Source organism: Diuraphis noxia, unplaced genomic scaffold, assembly GCF_037042655.1.
Source record: "Diuraphis noxia isolate RWA-SAM2 unplaced genomic scaffold, SU_Dnox_SAM2 contig0002, whole genome shotgun sequence".
Lineage (NCBI taxonomy): Eukaryota > Metazoa > Arthropoda > Insecta > Hemiptera > Aphididae > Diuraphis > Diuraphis noxia.
Genome location: NW_028301712.1, coordinates 56,168,566 through 56,187,029, shown reverse-complemented (window position 1 = coordinate 56,187,029; position 18,464 = coordinate 56,168,566). Strand labels below are relative to the sequence as shown.

General features: G+C 27.0%; 1 protein-coding gene across 1 annotated transcript; it reads right to left on the bottom strand.

Moving 5' to 3' along the window:
- Positions 1-879: 879 nt before the first annotated feature.
- Positions 880-9,253, bottom strand: LOC107166915 (putative cytochrome P450 6a13). Its single transcript, XM_015515759.2, has 5 exons — positions 8,843-9,253; positions 6,659-7,258; positions 4,856-5,080; positions 1,343-1,594; positions 880-1,214 (listed from the first exon to the last, which is right to left on the bottom strand). Exons 1-5 carry the CDS (start codon positions 9,132-9,134, stop codon positions 1,048-1,050), a joined length of 1,536 nt encoding a protein of 511 aa, XP_015371245.1. The 5' UTR covers positions 9,135-9,253; the 3' UTR covers positions 880-1,047.
- Between the last annotated feature and the right edge of the window lie 9,211 nt (positions 9,254-18,464).

Sequence of the window (18,464 nt, the reverse complement as noted above, 5' to 3'; positions counted from 1 at the left end):
TCAGCTGAAATATTAAATATTACCGCATATGCTGTATATATTATATAATTATAATATTTATTTTAAATAGTTATTGCTAAATAGGATTTTATTAAGCCTTTTTTTTTTATATAAAAATAAAATAACACATCAACGTATAACCTGTAGTTGATATAATATTATATGCCAATGAACTGCCATGAATATCAACCATTTAACATTCAAACTAATATGATAGATACTTATTTAGCCCTTAATTATTTTTACTTAATACCAAATCAAAATAAATCAAATAAATTGACGTAATCTAGACATTTATATATATTGTACAATATTGAAGGAGCTACGAAGGGAGCTTGGGAGTTTAAGTAACTGTTTTCCAATGGAAAACATTCATACAAATAATATAAAAAGTGCGAATGCCAATACCAATCTGTAATGTGGTAAGAAACTAAATATTTTGTGATTTTACAATTAAAACGATTAAAACACCAAAGGACAATAATATGATCTAACCTACCTATATAATATTTGTAGTGTATAATGTATATTCATACCGGACACATATATATTTTTTTCTGTATACTGCAGTATATTTTATTATTTGATTAATAATAATGCGTATAATATTATATAACTATTTATATATATATATATATAATCAAAAAATAATAGAATAATTAATCATTTTCATGACTTTTGTCAACATTATTCATCGATCTAAACACGAATATAAAATACATGGCCAATATTTATGAGAGCACTATTATAGCTTAATCTTAAAATCCACTCGATTTTTTTTTACTCACCAACAACCAATCTACGCCTTCAACAGATATTGAAATGTAATGTGTGTACATTTATTGACATTTTCATAATGAACGAATTGAAAAGTACAAATAATATAAAATGCATGATATATTTTTAAATCTTTTAAACAAATTTATCAATAAATTAGTTTCTTTTAATAAAATGTATTTTTTCTTATACAGATTATTTTGTCACAAGATTACACAATATACAAAATAAATATATACTTATATTTATGCACGCTATATTATATTCAAATTAAGTATTCACTTTCCTGAATTTTAACCAAACGCTTTCAGGTATATTTACAAAACTTCCGATAACATATTTTATGGGAATTTGGGTTTTATCACATGACATCACTTCATAGTTGGTTAACACTTCGGATAAAGCCATTTTCATTTCAAATTCAGCAAATCGTTTGCCTAAAATTTATAAACACAAATTACAAACATTGAATGGATGCAAATTGTATGCATTTGTGTGGATTATAATTCATATGTAAACATTAAGTATATTTTGAAAATGTATGAAGCTATAGAATAAGACGTACCTATACAAAATCTAGGACCGTCTCCGAAAGGCATGTATGTGTTTGGTTGAATGTTATGTATGTTTTCGTCTGAAAAACGATCTGGATCAAAAGCATATGGATCAGAATAGTATTTTGGATCGTAGTGAATGGCATGCACAGGAATGACAATTTTAGTTCCAGTTTTTAACTCAATTTGTGTGCCTGGTAATACATAAGGCTTAGTCACGACTCGATTTAATGTCACTAATGGTGGATATTTTCTCAATGTTTCTGAAATTGAAAACGAAATGATTAAAACAAAATATATGTGAAAACTTAAAATACCTTTGACCTGCCATAGTCAAGCATAGTTCAAATTTGAAAAAAATTTTGACAAAGAACATAATTGACAACCTTAAATTTTTGGGGCGTTAAGTTTTTTATTGTTATTATTTATACATATATATATATATATATATATATATATATTTATAAGTAGCATTTTGTTGCAAATATATTTTATATTGTTTTTACAATGTATTCAGAAACAAATATAATTTACGTGTAAGCCGTTTCATTTTCTAAATTAATCTAAATTAAAAAGAAATTTCGAATTACGATTAGTTCACATTAACCAACAATAGTATAATCTGAATGAACACCAAAAAATTATGCATCACCAATTCACTAGGTTCTATGAAATAAATGGTGCGCTCTAGCATTGCAAACACGAAAAAAAAATATCTCAGTCGAAAAAATATATTTTTATTTTTATTTCATTTATAAAGATTAAACTAATATTAAAGCGTATTGATCTAAATATTTACATATTTTGAGTCAATCAATTAATAATATTTAATTACTTTTTAGTTTTTTTAACATTTTACACCGTATTAACAGTCATTGGAGTAGTAGTCAACATTAAATTTAATCGTGAAATACTTAGTTACAATAAATTATTTTTATTCTTAACTATTACCATCAGATCATTTTTTTATACATAAATTCGAATACTTTAATTTTGGCTCATTATTCACATTTAAGGGCCTTTAAAATGTGGTAACATATATTATTCAATTATTCCCGGTGTCATTTGTAGTTGTGACGCCTGAGGTCAGTGTTGGGAAAAACAAATCAATGATAATTATTGAAAATAAATAAAACTATAAACAACATTAATGAGGACTATGATTATATTTTTAATTATTAACAATGGTTAGGCACTAATATGCCACTAGAAATATTCCTCAATTAATGTTCCCGAGAACAATGTATATTTCGAAAATACTCCTTAGGAATATTGCTTAATATAAAAATTTTGTTAATTTCTACAAAATATGACTAGAACCTATTAGAGAATTAGTATTTCGTGTTTAATATTAGTTTAAAATCAAATTTATATATATATATGACTGACATTAATTAAGTGTGTAACTCGGATTGGACTTGCATAATATATTTTGGGATTTGGAAATTACCAAAAAGTCTTCATATTTGTATATAAATATTTTTTCAAATACATAATACTTAAATAATTAATGACTATTGACTATAAATAAAATTAACTATTAAAAAATATAAACAACATGTTTAAAAATTGTATATCAATGACATGAATACATTTTCGATCTTATGTATTCCAAATATTCCATTGGATTTATTAAAATTAAATTTTTGTTAATTTTCATGTTTCAAGTATTTTATATTATTTTAATATAAATAAATAATAATACATAATTTTAAATCTTTTAATTGAAAAATAATTTGTATTTAGTAAAATTAAGTATAATAAGTTAGTAATAAAGTTTTAAACTATGATTTATATCAGCTTTAATCATTAGTTAGTTTACAATTCTTTAACACTGTGCGTTTTATATAAAGGTATCACGTGATTGACAGTAAGATAACATTTTAATCAAGTGGTTTCAAATATATTCTCTAATTTTTCTACAATTTTGAATCACCTACATGTGTTAAGTTCTAAATAGGATCTTATATTCTTTTTTCATTTTATAAAAAAGTAATTATTTCATAATTTTAGTAGGTAATTTATATTTATCCATGTTGGTTCTCTACTCTTGTGCAATTTATGTTAGAGTTATTCATATACTTAAAGTTAAGCTATGTACGTGTGTTCGATATTATGCATGGGACTATGTGGGCTACAGCCCATTATTTTTATCATAAACATGTTTCTATATAGATTAACAATTTTATTTGTTTTATCTTTTATGTATTGTAAGATAAAAAGTCAGTTTAAGGAGTCAAATATAAATTGTTTTTTCTTGAAAATGCTCTCTTTCTCTTTAATTCAAATTAAATTTAAGGATTTTTTGGATATATTTGAGCTTATCTAAAATGCACAATTGCCATACCTAATTCATGTTTTAATGCACTTTTCATATCCTATTAAAATAATTTAACAATTTATTTTCTCACAACTTTATCGATATTTCATTAATAATTTATTTCATTCTGATAAAATTGATTAGGTACATGTAAATAGTAATACTATAAATTAATTATACCTTTACATATTATACCATGAAGGTTATAATTGTCAAGCTATATAATATGAACCTAAGTCTTTGTCTAAAATATTGACAGGTAATCATAATCAAACATGTTATCAACATTTTAAAATTGTATGATGTTATTAAAGCGTGAAAAATCTATTAAAAATATATAATTTTTTTATGAATAAATAAAATTTTTAATTGACATAATGCCTATTCTATTTCTTTTAATCCTAAATTTATTTCGCGGGATATGCAATTATTTTTGATATTATATCTAAATAATTACCGTATTTTTAGCGTATACACTGATAATGCAGTATAATATAATACACTTATTATAAAATAGTATAAATCATTGTTTTGATTAAATGTGTATTAACACATTATGAAAATAATTTTTACTAATGTTTTAAGGGGATTCGATACCATGAATTTCTGTATTTGTCTAACACACTCGAGCCATAAACGTGTTCTTTGTCAAACGTACAAATTAATCTAATAAAGCTTTAAGAATTCTAAAAACAGAATTTGATTTATTGTCAAGACCATTCGAGATTGACTTCCCCATTTTTGATATTATTCCCCCCCCCCCAAAAAAAAAAAAAAAATTCATAAAATTGTTATTAAAAAAGTAATTAAAAAATTATCGTATTTCAATTTTTGGAGAAGTCGAAATAAAAAAATAAAAAATATGGGACAGTCAATTTTAAAAATAATTGACGACAAATTTAATTCTATTTTCAAAATTATTATAGCTTTGGCATAAAACACGTATAAAGTATGGAATCCTATGTCATGTGTATGTTAGACAAAGACAGAAAAACACGGGATTGAATCCCCTTAAATGCATAATTTCACGATCAAGTTTAAATGATAAGAAAAATATTGCAAAAACAAAAAATAAGAAAAAGATTTATAATTAATATCGATAACACCTTCCCACATAAATATAAAATTTAAATTCATTATTATTCTTGAATGAATAATCTTTTCGGTTCGAAAATTAAATTTTAAAATCACCGATATATCTTACCTTTAATAACCATGCCCATATAATGAAGTTCGTTAAGACATTCACTATTCATTTGTCCATTGTACTTAGATTTAACTTCCAATATTTCTTTTCGAACTTTATCTTGGACATCTTTTCTTAATGCTAATTCGTACATACAAAAGCTCATTGATGTAGATACTGTTTCAAAACCGGCGATAAATAGAATATATGCATTTGCTACAATATCCATTTCAGTAAATTTTTCTACGGAAAAAATTTCATTAATATAATATCAAGTTTACTAAACATTAATTTTTTTTTATACATTATTTAAAAAAATCTGTTTTACAATATTATTCGAATACTAAACTTTTCATTAATGCTTTACTAAATGCTATGTTACTTTATGGTATTTTTTATTCTATTATAATTATATTTAACACATATCTAAGGATGATTAAAGTATTACAAACTTTAAATAACAATTTTTCAGATGAATATATTGAATAATATTAATTTCTTTTTGAACAAGAGTCGTAAATTAGAGGACGTAGTACCCGCATTTATTGGTTCCGCCTTACCCATATACGTCATACCAAATTTTCCTTCGTCAGTTTCAATAGCGGGCTGTTAGTTTTGACATTAGAGTGAATTGACTTATTTTTACTTTTTTATATAAAAACATCATCTGCGTTCTCTTAATCAGATTTTTACGTTATTAAAATTTTTAAGTGAGTTATTAATATGACGTATAATATTCATATTTGAAAATGCTCATATTTCACTTAAAAATATCGTAAAAACCCGATCGATAGAACACAGATAATGTTTGCACCTAAAAAGTTTGATAATAGGCCACGAAAAATTCACACTAATATCAAAATGAAAAGCACACTACTGAAACTGTAAACGAAAATTTGCTACGTCGTACGTGTGAAGAAAGAGACAACCATATGACGTCCTATAATAAGAATAGTGAATACAATAAAAACCATATACAAACCAATACCTGCTTTGCTAAATATATTTTTTCTTTCACGTTAAAAATTGGATTGTTTTTTTATTATTGAAACTTAACGCTACAATTCGTATAATATGGATATAGTATAGTCAATAGTAATAGTGGAGAAATAGGAATTCATTGAAGACAGTAGAAATATACCAACCAAAAGCTGGTTTAAAGAAAATTTTTTATTTCCAGAAATTACGAAATATTTATCCATGTCAAATAGCTCAATTGGTTTAACAACTTTTTACAATGACCTAACTATTTAATAATTGAAACGCCTAGGTTTTAGTTGAAATTTTAGAATTTTAAGAAAAATATATAAATTCATTAGGTATTTATGTGATCATGCTATTCATATTTTATCAAGCCCATTGAATCACAGCTGTTGTATTTTAAAATAATATGTTTTATATCCTATAAATTTACATTTATTTGGAAACTTTTAATAACATTTACTAATTTACAACCCATTTATTATTAAATTATTCAAAATGTATAAAGCGAGGATGTGAAAAATATTTCGATTACGAATGCAATGTTACTACTTTTTTTTAAGAATTCTGTCTAATAATTCTCATTCAAAATTCTCATTTTCACATATCTTACATCAAACGAGTAAAGGCAGTTATGGTTTTGATGTTGCAGATATATTTTTGTTCATCCCCCGACTTTGGTTATTAATACCATTACGACGTAGGTATATTTCATCTGATAATTTTCTTACTATTTGTCATTAAGATGATCAAACCCATATAGCAGATCGATTAGACGAGGCCGACGGTATAAGGTAAGGAAAAAAAATCGTCTGCGATTTTCTCATTGTCATTGATTACCTTCGGGTTTTAGATTCGGGTTCAACACCAGATCTTCTCTGGCCTTCATCAGATGTTGTACAAAGTCTTTGCGGTCTTCATTGTGTTTCTCCCGGTACTCGATTGTCTGCCGAAACGCGTCGTGGAAGAACCGGATGGTGCGGTATGAGTAGTGATGCACGCGAAATATGCTTAGCAGCGACGGCTGCATGAATATGATCGCCACTCGCAACTTGGACCTCAGTGACGGCTGAAACACGGTTTTCCCGTGCTTCCGGAACTCCGAGTCCGGGTCGTTGATGGCGTCCAGTTTCAGCCCAAATGCACAACTTCCGATCACGTCGGTCGAGTATTTGGCCATCATCTCGCGGATTTCGATCCGGCCGGCGTCGTCATCCAGATTCTTGCCGATGGTCGACAGCAGTCCGTCGCTGCACTCCTTCACCTGTTCGGTCATGTATTTCAGTTTGTTGGCCGTGAACGTGGGACTGAGCTTTTGGCGCATTGTTTTCCACCTTTCTCCTCGTGTGAAGAATATATTATTGTTGAGCGGGTTTGTGTGTGTGCCAGCGTATAATCCGCGGTCCGTGAAATTGTTGAAGTCTTTGATCAGTATGTGTCCTAATATTTAAAAACAAAATAGAAATTTAAATTAATTCCATTAGAATCAAAAAACATACGAGTAAAGTTCTTTTCTGTAGGTAGAACGAGTGTTCGACTTTATAATCATTAACAAAGCATATAAGTAGTGAAGATTTTATTTGAATACGTTTCATCAGCGCTATATTTTTGCCATTTTTTTGAATTTTTAAATAATGAAGATTATTTTGACACTTTTCTAAACTACTTTCAGGAGTTAGTCAGTGGGGTGGCCAACCTTTTTTTATTATAGGGAGTGATAACGACTTACTATTTAAAATGTCGATTACGAAGAATGAGATTATATTTAATTATGTTTATTGTTTACAGAATGGAAATAGTTCTATGAACAGTCAACGTGACTGACCATTACGATGTAAGTGATAATGAGTAGGTATTTAGATAATTATAGAATTTAGTAAATACATATCAAACTAATAATAGCTGATAAGACAGTACAACAAAATGTGTTAAAATAATTATTTATTGTTGTTCAAATACATCTACTAAGAATTAAAACGATATGAATCAGATTAATAAGACTATATTGAAATTAAAATTGATTATTCTGAAGTATAATGAAATGCTTGTAGTTAATCATAATTATAATGTGTTAACTTGCTACAACTTCCATTTTAAATGATAATTTAATGTGTACACTAATGAGATTATTAAAACACTACATAATTAATAGTCTTACAAACAGTGATAATCTCCAAAAAAAAGTTCTGCTTTACGTACCAACGTCATTATACTTAAGGTCCATTAAAATTCAAAACCATAGGTAAAAAAACAGGGATTGGATATAATACAAAGTCCAGGCTTTGTGCACCAGTCTTTCGTATCATTCACCTCAACTGTATCATAATGTTTAAAGGATTTTTTTAAATATAATCAAACGTATAGAATAAGTTGTTCATGAAACTGTGACAATATCTAAAGGATGAATATTTTTTATTAATATGCATTAACAAATCAAAAACCCATACACCATATGAAATTAAGTGCCTTGCGTGCGTGTGAACAAAAATGCTTAGAAATACACTTTTTAACTTACTAACGATTACAGCTAATTTTACGATTTGGAAGTGATGACGCATATTTAATTAAATTAATATCACACCAATTTTTTAAGTTTTAACGACAACATTATGATTTTGTATCAACAAAATATATATTTCATTATTATAAAGAAAATCAATAAAATAGAAATTATTATTTATTTAGATCAACACAAAACGCATAGACTATTTATTTTAATAATATTTTAAAATTAATAAAAATAATCCTAAACCAAATCATTTATACACACTGATTTAATTTTTAATTTTTATCACGGAGTAATAGTGATCTTACTAACTAGTGTCTTTTACTATACTCAAAAAGAAAAAAAAAATGTATCATTTAAATACAAAGACAACAATAGAAAATCGTATTAATAAAAATTCAATAAATTTAAATTTAAATATGTCAATTTTAAGTTAGATTTATGTAATCTACATAAATTGTAATTCTATTGATTGATTTTTATAGAATTGTTTCTCAAACACACGTCTTGTTACATACCTATTAGTTCTGGGTCTTTGACGAGGAGCTGTGGTGTTCGCATTGTATAAATGCCACCAAACCTCCAGTCACCCAACTCCTTGTAAAGGTTATGCAGCACATCCATGAAGTGCATCCGGCCCAACATGGAGGGCATAGCGTGCCCGAACAACGGCACCGGCTCCGACGGACAGGATATGCCCAGTTTGGACCAATGACTGTGGGTCCATGTGGAGTACATATATATAGCACCCAAAAAGGCGGTGACCAATAGCATTTTTAGATCGAATAGCTCGTAGACGAATTCAAACATTATCGCTTTGGGTAGAAGACAGACATGCGAAATTAATTTTACTATTCAAACGAACGTCTGTCGGACGACTGTTGACCGTTCTGTTGATTTTTTATTAAATTAGGTACACGTGTAATCGTATACCAACGATTGGTAACGCGTCGAAGATAGCGCTACTAATCTCCAATTAACTTTTATATTCATCGTATTTATACATTATGTGTATTTCAAACAGTAAATATGTTTGCACATTTTTTTCAGTTCTCTATTTTATTATTAGATGTCCTTCAAGAACGTACATAATATAATTTTTGCAATAAATATTACATTATGATTACACACTAAAAATCTTCACATGACTTCAAGGACACGTTCCACTGTAGTGTAATTAATGTATAAATACAATATATATAATTCACATGCACTTTTTTTCTCTTCTGTGTGTTTTATTTCTATTGATAAGTTATAATAACTATGCAATATTAAAAAGAATAAACATAATAAAAGCACATAATTTTATTAATATCATTGATTACCGTAATTTCACCGTTTATTATCATTCATATTTAAGTCTTTTGCTATTTACAATTTAATAATATTTTAACCAGTTGACTACTATATTAATCTTTCAAAATATGTATAGACACTCATAAGTAAATGTATGCACTATATGCATGTCTACAATATACGACGTTCTGAGTGAAGATATAACAATTCTATATCTTTAGGTTTTAAAATGGATTTCGAGTAAAATAATATTTTTATTTATTTTGTGAAAAATAACCTAAAATAATTGAAAATGTCTAAGAAATTTCAGCAATATAATATTTACCAGTAAGCTTCAATAAATTTTTAATTCGATGATATACCAATAAAATGATATAATTTTTCAAATTTTTTGTTATAGTTTGTGACTACACCCCAATATCTACAATACGACTACATTGAGTAAAGTGAGGTAAATACCCGATATGAGGTATCTGTAACTAGTACAGTAATACCATTTTGTATGCATTACCTAGTTCATCAATTATCAATAAACAAAATAGTAAAAGTAAAGTTTAGATGTAAACTTGGCCGTAGCCATTTTCCTCTAAAAACGAGATACCGTTTTCTTCCATTATCCATTTTCCTCCAAAAAACATATAAAAATACTTCTTGATCATTTTCCTCCACTTTCCATTTTATACCAAATAAATAATAAATAAAATAGTAAAATAATCAGTATAAATAATTAATACATAGGAAAAAAAAATGGACTATAATTTTATATTTTTTAAATAATTATAAGACGACATTTCAGCAACAAATGAATACATGTTTAAGGAAGAAAAAAATTTGATAAAATATGAATATTTATTTTACTTTTTGTAATTGCTCGGATTATCATTTTTGGAAAACTGATATAGATAGTTGATACCAGAATGTAATCATCAACCAATAAGCGAAAACTGTGATAGTGTGACCCTATCTTTATAATGCGAAACGTAATACTAAAACACTGGCTAAAATATTGTATAAAAATAGTCATAATTTTAGTCAAAAATAATGTGAAGGAAAATGAAAACCAACCTTTTTTGTGGTAGAGAAAAATTGACAGTGAAGGAAAACGGTATTTCGTTTTTGGATGATAATGAAAATACCCGTAAACTTTCACCGAAAATATCCTAAAAAAATATCTTAATTACAAACTCATTAAATTCCATGTTTGCTTCGTTTAGATTTAAAAACGTATAATAATTATAACATACACAATATATCTTTCAACGTTCACTATTTATTTATAAAATTTAAAGGCTGAAATAAATAAACTTTATTTGATCATTGGGTTTTAAGGATAGTTTAAAGTACGTGTTCAAAATATTTTTGTAGTTAAGATTATGTGCAGTCAAGCAGATAGAACCACTTCAGATCGACAAACGGAAAGAAATTTTAAAATGATACAACAAAAAGTTTCATGTAAAAGTTCTTGAGCCTCATAAATCACAGTTAATTGCATTTAACGTGGTTACATTTTTGGTTCATACGACCCATTTAAGAAGAAAACGATAAAATCAATAAACAATTAAATTAGACAAGCGAGCACTTTGTACGACTTTAAATAATGATTATAAATCGAGTATATTCAAAAAAAATAAAAAAAAACCGCGTTGAAAATGAAGAGTATCTGAATCAAAAAGTTAAAATTAATAATCTATTTACTTTGAGAAACAAATATAATTGAAACTTAAACGATTTGTTTTTGTTGTTTACGATAAATATATAAAATAAACATAACTCAGCGAAATCAAATGCCATTGGAGCATACACTTTCCATTTATCTTTTTATACAACAAAATAATTTAGAATTTGTTATGTCATAAAATATTTTGCTTATGCATTTTAGCTATATACAAAAAATATTCGTACGATTAATCAAATCACATGAATTCAAGATTATGCATAAACATAAAAAAACTAAATGTTATCATAACAAAAAAGTGTATAATTTATTTATAGTTAAAATGATATCACGTAATTTTGTTTAAAATGTATATAAGTTGATAATAAAAAGCAATGTTTATAATATAACCGTATAATAATCTCTAGATAATTTATACTACTAAAATATACAGTTGGTATTGTTTTATTAATTCAATAAATTCATAAGAAATTAATATTATTGATTAAGAATGCATCTAAATAAAAAAGTGATTAAAACTATTTGTAGATAATATAACAATTTTATTATTTTTATCATAATAAATGATAATATAATATAATGCAATCTCAACATTTTCAAACGCATATGTGTTGTTTACAACGAAAATAAAATATCATGAATGCATTCTCGGTGGTTTATAGTTATTTTTATGGCTTTAATAAATTTAAAAAATATAAATCTTAAGAATTAGAATTAGATTGGACTTTTCAAAAATAAAAATACGATTTTTATGATTTTTTTTTTTAATACAAAAAAATAATATTATTCGATACATGTTTTTGACAATGTTAAATCGACTATACGATATTAACACCCAACAATACGATTATATATTTACATTTTGTTTTTAAATAAATATAATTTACTGATGACATATTGACTGTTTTTATCAGTGCGAGGATTTTTTATTGAGTTTCTAGTAGGTAGCATATTGTTAGAATTCAAAAGTATGTGTTTGATTGTGGTGAGGGTTCATCAACTGAGCATAAACGTGCATCTTGATATTACGCATTATTTTAGATAATTCTGTAAAAATGACTTAATGAAAGCATCAATATAATAATATGGCTTATTCTACATTTTAGTCATATAAAAACAGCACTCTAGAAAACCAATATAAAATTCGTATTGGTTGTGCGATTTCTTACCTCGTACAAATAAAGTGCTCATTTAAATTAGCTTTTTTGTTACGTTCTGTCTTCTGTCACTCGATTTGATAGATTGAAAGCGACGAGATCGATACTCAAATAATATTGTATTCGTTGCGGTTTTTCCTATAATTATTATTATCATCACAATATACGTCGACGTTTATTATATAGCTGTTCCACGCCGTTCCATTGCAGCCTGCAGGATATCGTTGTCGTCGTCATCGGTTTGTTTCCCCGTCCTGACATCCTGTATAGCTTTCAATCGTTTGAACTAAAATAATAATATGATGATGACGTAACATTTACGGCCACGGTGAAGCTACCACCGGTACCCTTTTAAGGTTCCGGTACGTGACATCCGCTGACTGGATTGAGAGGTCTCCAGCCGTTTGCCTATGGACGAATAATGCTTCTGGCTTGTGAGGCGACTGACTTTCGGCGCCAGAATCTGGGATCGGAACTCGTCGGACACGAAAGTGCAGCAGCAAAAGGCCTCGGTGCATTTCGTGCGTTGCAATCGTCGAGTTGGTAGACAGATACGAATTTTGTGAATTTTCGTGTTCGAACTCGATGATATCGACGTTTCTAAACGATTCTAATAATACTATTAAGTATTACAGTTGATGATATTCCGGTAAGCCGTGTCGCGTGGTATGACCATTTACGTATCGATGCGATATTAATAGTATTTAATTCGACGCCACGTAGTCTATATTATCATAAACTCCCGGTATGTAAACAAAATATATCGAATGTAACCCGATAATATTTGAAAAAGGTTGGACACGCGTCTGCTCTGTAACAAACTAGATTATGACCGCCTCGTGAATGTCGAACAAGTCGACCGTAGTTCGTGAAGCGCGTAACTCTTACTGTAATAATGATAATATGATGAATATAATACTGTTTTGATGTGCTCTTATTGTTTATCTGAATCTCACGCCTGTTTGTTTTATGCGGGTCGCGATGGATAGCGGGTGAGAGATCAGTTTTATCTCGAGGCGTGACCGACTACGTACACTATATAGCTATATGTATTCAAACAAAAAGCGCGATTGCTGCCAAGGCATTTGTGTTCATATCTATGTATTTTATGTGCGTCTAAGGCCGAATGCTCATCTGTGCCACATCGCTAAGCCACGATAATCCGCTCGGACCGAAATAATAGTTCTCTAGTTCGAAACGCCTAGTCGAAAACAAGAGATCTTGTGAATTTGACGTGTTTTCCCAAGACGTCTAATGTAAGCAGGATTGACACGTTATAGCAGTGGCCTATCAAAATCAAAACGGTATATAATATGCCTTCGCTCAACAATCCCCCTTATCCATATATTAATTTCGAATTGTTATCTCAAATAATTAATAGTTATAAAAGTCGCCTGAAATTAAAATAACTATAGGTAGGTAGGAACACATTATTAAAAATAAAAGGTATTTATTGAATACTAGGAGACTACGCCTCTGCTCATTTTTCTCACCAACTACCCGCTTGAAATTTCAAGAGCCACGGATGGCCTACGTCTACTCTCCCTGGGTGATGACTCAAGGGTGATGCACCTTTGCATTTTTTAATTTAATATATCTTGTTTGAAATATTTAAAAATTATTTATATTGAATATTAAATAAACATAACTTTATTATGTGATACAATTATATATTATACATGAATACACCAAAAAATATTTAAAAGAAACGTTATTAAAAAAGCAGGTAAGCGGATGTCGCTCTACTGTACAATAGTTTACAAGCGGTTTACTATAATGGATGCTATTAAATATGAATTCAGTGATATAATATCATTGTATGTAAAAAAACGATTCTGAGAGGAGACGGATTTTCATTCTAGAATATTTTATAGTTTTATACCGTGTTAATTATATTACTATTATTAAAAAAAAAATGTAGGTGGGTAGTAGGTATACCTATAAATAAATTCCAAATTAATCAAATCAGATCCATTATTTGTACGACTCCCTTAGTTTTTTATTACAGAATTAATTACTTAAAAGGGACCTTGTTTAAAATTTAAATTTCGCTATTAAATTTAATATTTAAGTAAAACGTTGTATAAATTTTTAACAACTAAATAATAATTTGTAAATTTTTAATTAAATAAATTTCGTCAAAATTTGAACTATAAATTGTTATAAAATTAAAACATGCCTATGTATTTTTAATATTTTCCAACTGATATTTATAAATTTATGGGGAACCTTGTAATAAATTTTCAAGATTTTTGACTCAATGAATACAATTTTATTGACATTTATTGAATAAAAACTTTTAAAAAACTGGAAAATTTCAAATGTCTATAAATAACTTAAGAATTATTGAAATACCTTGAAAATTTCATCAAGTATAGAAATTGATAAAATAAACATATTATGGAGTAAATTTCAAATTTCTAGAATTATTCATTGAATAGGTAACAACAAAAAAAGAATATCGGTGAAAAAGAAACTGAGTGAATATCAAATGTTGTAATTCAATTAATCATAAAAATTGAATTTGTCTTCTTAGTAGACATTTTTTATTTGATAAAACTAAATAAGCCCATGTAGAATCTTGTATTTAATTTTGAAGTCAAAGATAAATTTTTATGAACTTTCAACTCAAAATAAATTGCAAATTTTTCTTGATTTTTACGTGTTTTGTCAAAATTCAAACTTTCAATGCTTATTAAAAAAAATTGTGGGTTTATTTTTTAAATATTTTTTAACCGTCGTTGTAACAGTATATTGAGGCATTGTATTAAATTTTGAAGCCTTTAAATTCATTTTTCATCTCAATTTTTTTGATAATTTTTTTCAGTTTATGATAGATTTCCAGATCAATTTTTTATTTTCCTGTATCTTATATTATATCCTTTAGATATATTGGTGTATAAGTTCTTATATTTCTTATCTCATCCTTTTAGGTGGGATACCACCGTAAAACTACTAAAACTGTATAATATATTATATAAATAATTAAATGATTATACATAATTATTTATGACATGCAATTAATCATGACGTGTATCATCATAGACGACTTATGGCAAACTCACTTTATTAACATACTATCTATATGACTATATTTATTCATGATAAATTTATCTAGAAATATTTTTATAAGCAACCATTATAAAAAAAAAAATATCTACCCAAGTTAGGTTTCTTTATTATACATTGCTTTTAACTAAAATGCATTTCCGAGAAATATTATTTCATTCGGTATTTTCTTTTGAACAAATGTAAAAACAGACGTCATCATAAAGTCTTCATATTCGATATTCATAAGATATCGTGTTGTGATAAAATTGTACTCCGTCATTATAGATATTTTAGAATATAAGACAAATCGAGTACGATTTATATAAACAATACACCACTAGACTATGTCACACTTGAAAATAATAATATGCATGAATAAAATAATATTAAATAATATGAATTCACTAGTATCTATATTATTATAATATAGATCGCTCTACTCACCATAAATTTCACTGAAATACTTACCAGCTATCACATAATATCTAAAAAATTTAATATCGGTTTAAACTGAATATAGTGTTATTATTTCTACGAATCAAATGTTGTATTAGTGTCTGGTGTGTCTCGACAATTTGTAATTTTTTATTTAAGTATAGTTTCCTATACAGTAAATTATACATTTTATAAGTAAATACCATATCAAATAATATGTATATGATTAAAATACATACAAGGTCATAGCAAATAAAAAAAATAATAATAGTCTTGAATTTCACTTACAGTTTGATTTAACGAATAATATTATGAAATGGAATGAACTAAAAAAGTATTTAAAATGTGAAAAAATAATCATTAAAAATAACCTACTACTAATTGTTGTGGAAAAACTCCTTCATTTAATAAAAAAATTAAATTATTAAAAAAAAAGACTCATGTAACAATATTCTGTACAAATACTTGCATTTCCACCATACCACACTATTGCACCAAGGTGGCTCTGGTACAGTTCACTGCAGATAATCGTCCTAATGCTGGCTGGTGCAAGTATATATAGATACCTTCTCTACATCGTAGATGAAACATAAAATCTATACTTATCACTGATAAATAAAGATAGTAAAATATTTAATAGGTATTGTGGTACTTATCATGATAATAATAAGGAGCGATTTTCATTGCATTGGGTGCAAAACACTAAAGTTATGCATTGAGGTGAAACATAAAAAGGTCCACTCAGTACATTAATCTTGCCGATGGAACATAAAAATATTCACTGTTGCAGTCAGTGCAGTATGGTGGAAAACACTTTGACCAAGTCGTAGGTATTAATTCATAATATTATATTCAAACAAAATATTATAATCAACTGATTCACTCTCGTTAAATATATTACATTTAATATTATTATTTATGACTATTAAATGCCAAATAAATACTGACATTTTTAAACACAATTTATTTTAGAATTTCTGTAGATTTCTAGTTAACACAATGGCAAAAACTAAAAAAATTATATAAATTAATAAATGTAAATACATTATGAGAAAAATTGTTATAGCGTGTCACATAATGCAGTGATGCATAACATCGAAGCTTATTCTAATATAAATTAGACGCAAAAATACATTATTAATTGCTATAAGTATTTTAATTTATTGAACTGAAAAATTATAAATTTATAATATTTGTTGATAATCAATAAATTTCTTTGAGTATTTAATTTTTCTTTCTAAAAATCTGGAATAAAATAACATTTAGAAACCAGAACATTTGAGAGCTTAAAAATATGACACGTACAGTTTTTACTTTTCCCTCGTCGATTTTACATTGAAAACAGTGTACCTGCATATATCTCTATTTATCTTCGACCGATGGTTTTGTATAAAAAATTAATGACTTTTCAATGCTCTTAAATGGAAAATCTACTGAGAATTAATGTTTTTCGCTTTTCAGAGAAAACACTTATATATGTATATCGAGAACACATGTGTACCTATCTATATTTGTAAATACATACTGCTAGATTTATTTTTGATTCTCCAGTAACTCTATACAATTAATAGTATAGGTGGTGGAGTATACAGGGTGTCCCGCGAGGATTTAATCGTTGTTTGGATATCTCTTAAAATAGTAAAATATATCATAAATCCGTTTTTTTTTTTTATCAGACTCACATAAACAAGGGCTACATGTATTTTATTTTTTAATTTAATTACTTTAATTACATTTTTTGGTAAAAAAGTTTAAAAAATTTTTTGGAAGAATAAAGATACTTTTTTTATAGAGTTTATTTTATTGAAAATTTTGACATTTCAACATTTTATTTTCATTGATCACACGATTTTTAGTAATTTTTTTAGTTTATAAATGAAACGGAAAAAATTGGTTTTTATCCGGGCGGTGAGCCCCCTCTACGGCTAATGGGTATATCCTCATGGGACATTCTGTATAATAGCTTAAATAAACACTGCCAATTTACGCCCGTTAATAATGGTTTGCAATGTTTGCATCAGTGGTCGGTTGGATTGCGTTATCTTTAATTAATATGTAGTTTTTCTATTTCGTATTATTACTTTTAATCCCTGCCGTCTTCTGCGCTAATGTTCATACTTCAGATAAATATTAAAACACACATTTATTATTATATAAAAGGCGATTCTATAATCTAGATAATACCGACCAATATGTTTGTTAGAAAATATGTGACATTTGAAAGTTATTCATTTTTTTTTTTTTGAGTTTACGGTATTTGCTGTTAAAAATTAAACTAAATATTATATTTTCATCTTAATTGATATTCCCTATTAACCATAAAAAAAAATAGTTAGATGAAATATTTGTCCAAAGAGAATACATTAAGTCCAATAATTGATTCTATTCATTTATAAGTTCATTTATCAGTCTTCAAAATGATGTAAAGGTTTATACTCAGAATCTTTGAGTTTTGTAATAATGAAGATAGTATTCCTGTTTATTTTATAAAAAGGTGATAATGATAAATAATTAATAAATTGTTGT

Bases quoted from the DNA above. Each gene is read 5' to 3' on its own strand.
- LOC107166915 (XM_015515759.2), bottom strand. From the start codon at position 9,134: ATGTTTGAATTCGTCTACGAGCTATTCGATCTAAAAATGCTATTGGTC. The intron at 5,081-6,658 runs GTAATCAATGAC...TTTTTTCCGTAG, and splicing joins CCCGAATCTAAAACCCGAAG to AAAAATTTACTGAAATGGAT. The intron at 1,215-1,342 runs GTACGTCTTATT...TATAAATTTTAG, and splicing joins CGGTCCTAGATTTTGTATAG to GCAAACGATTTGCTGAATTT.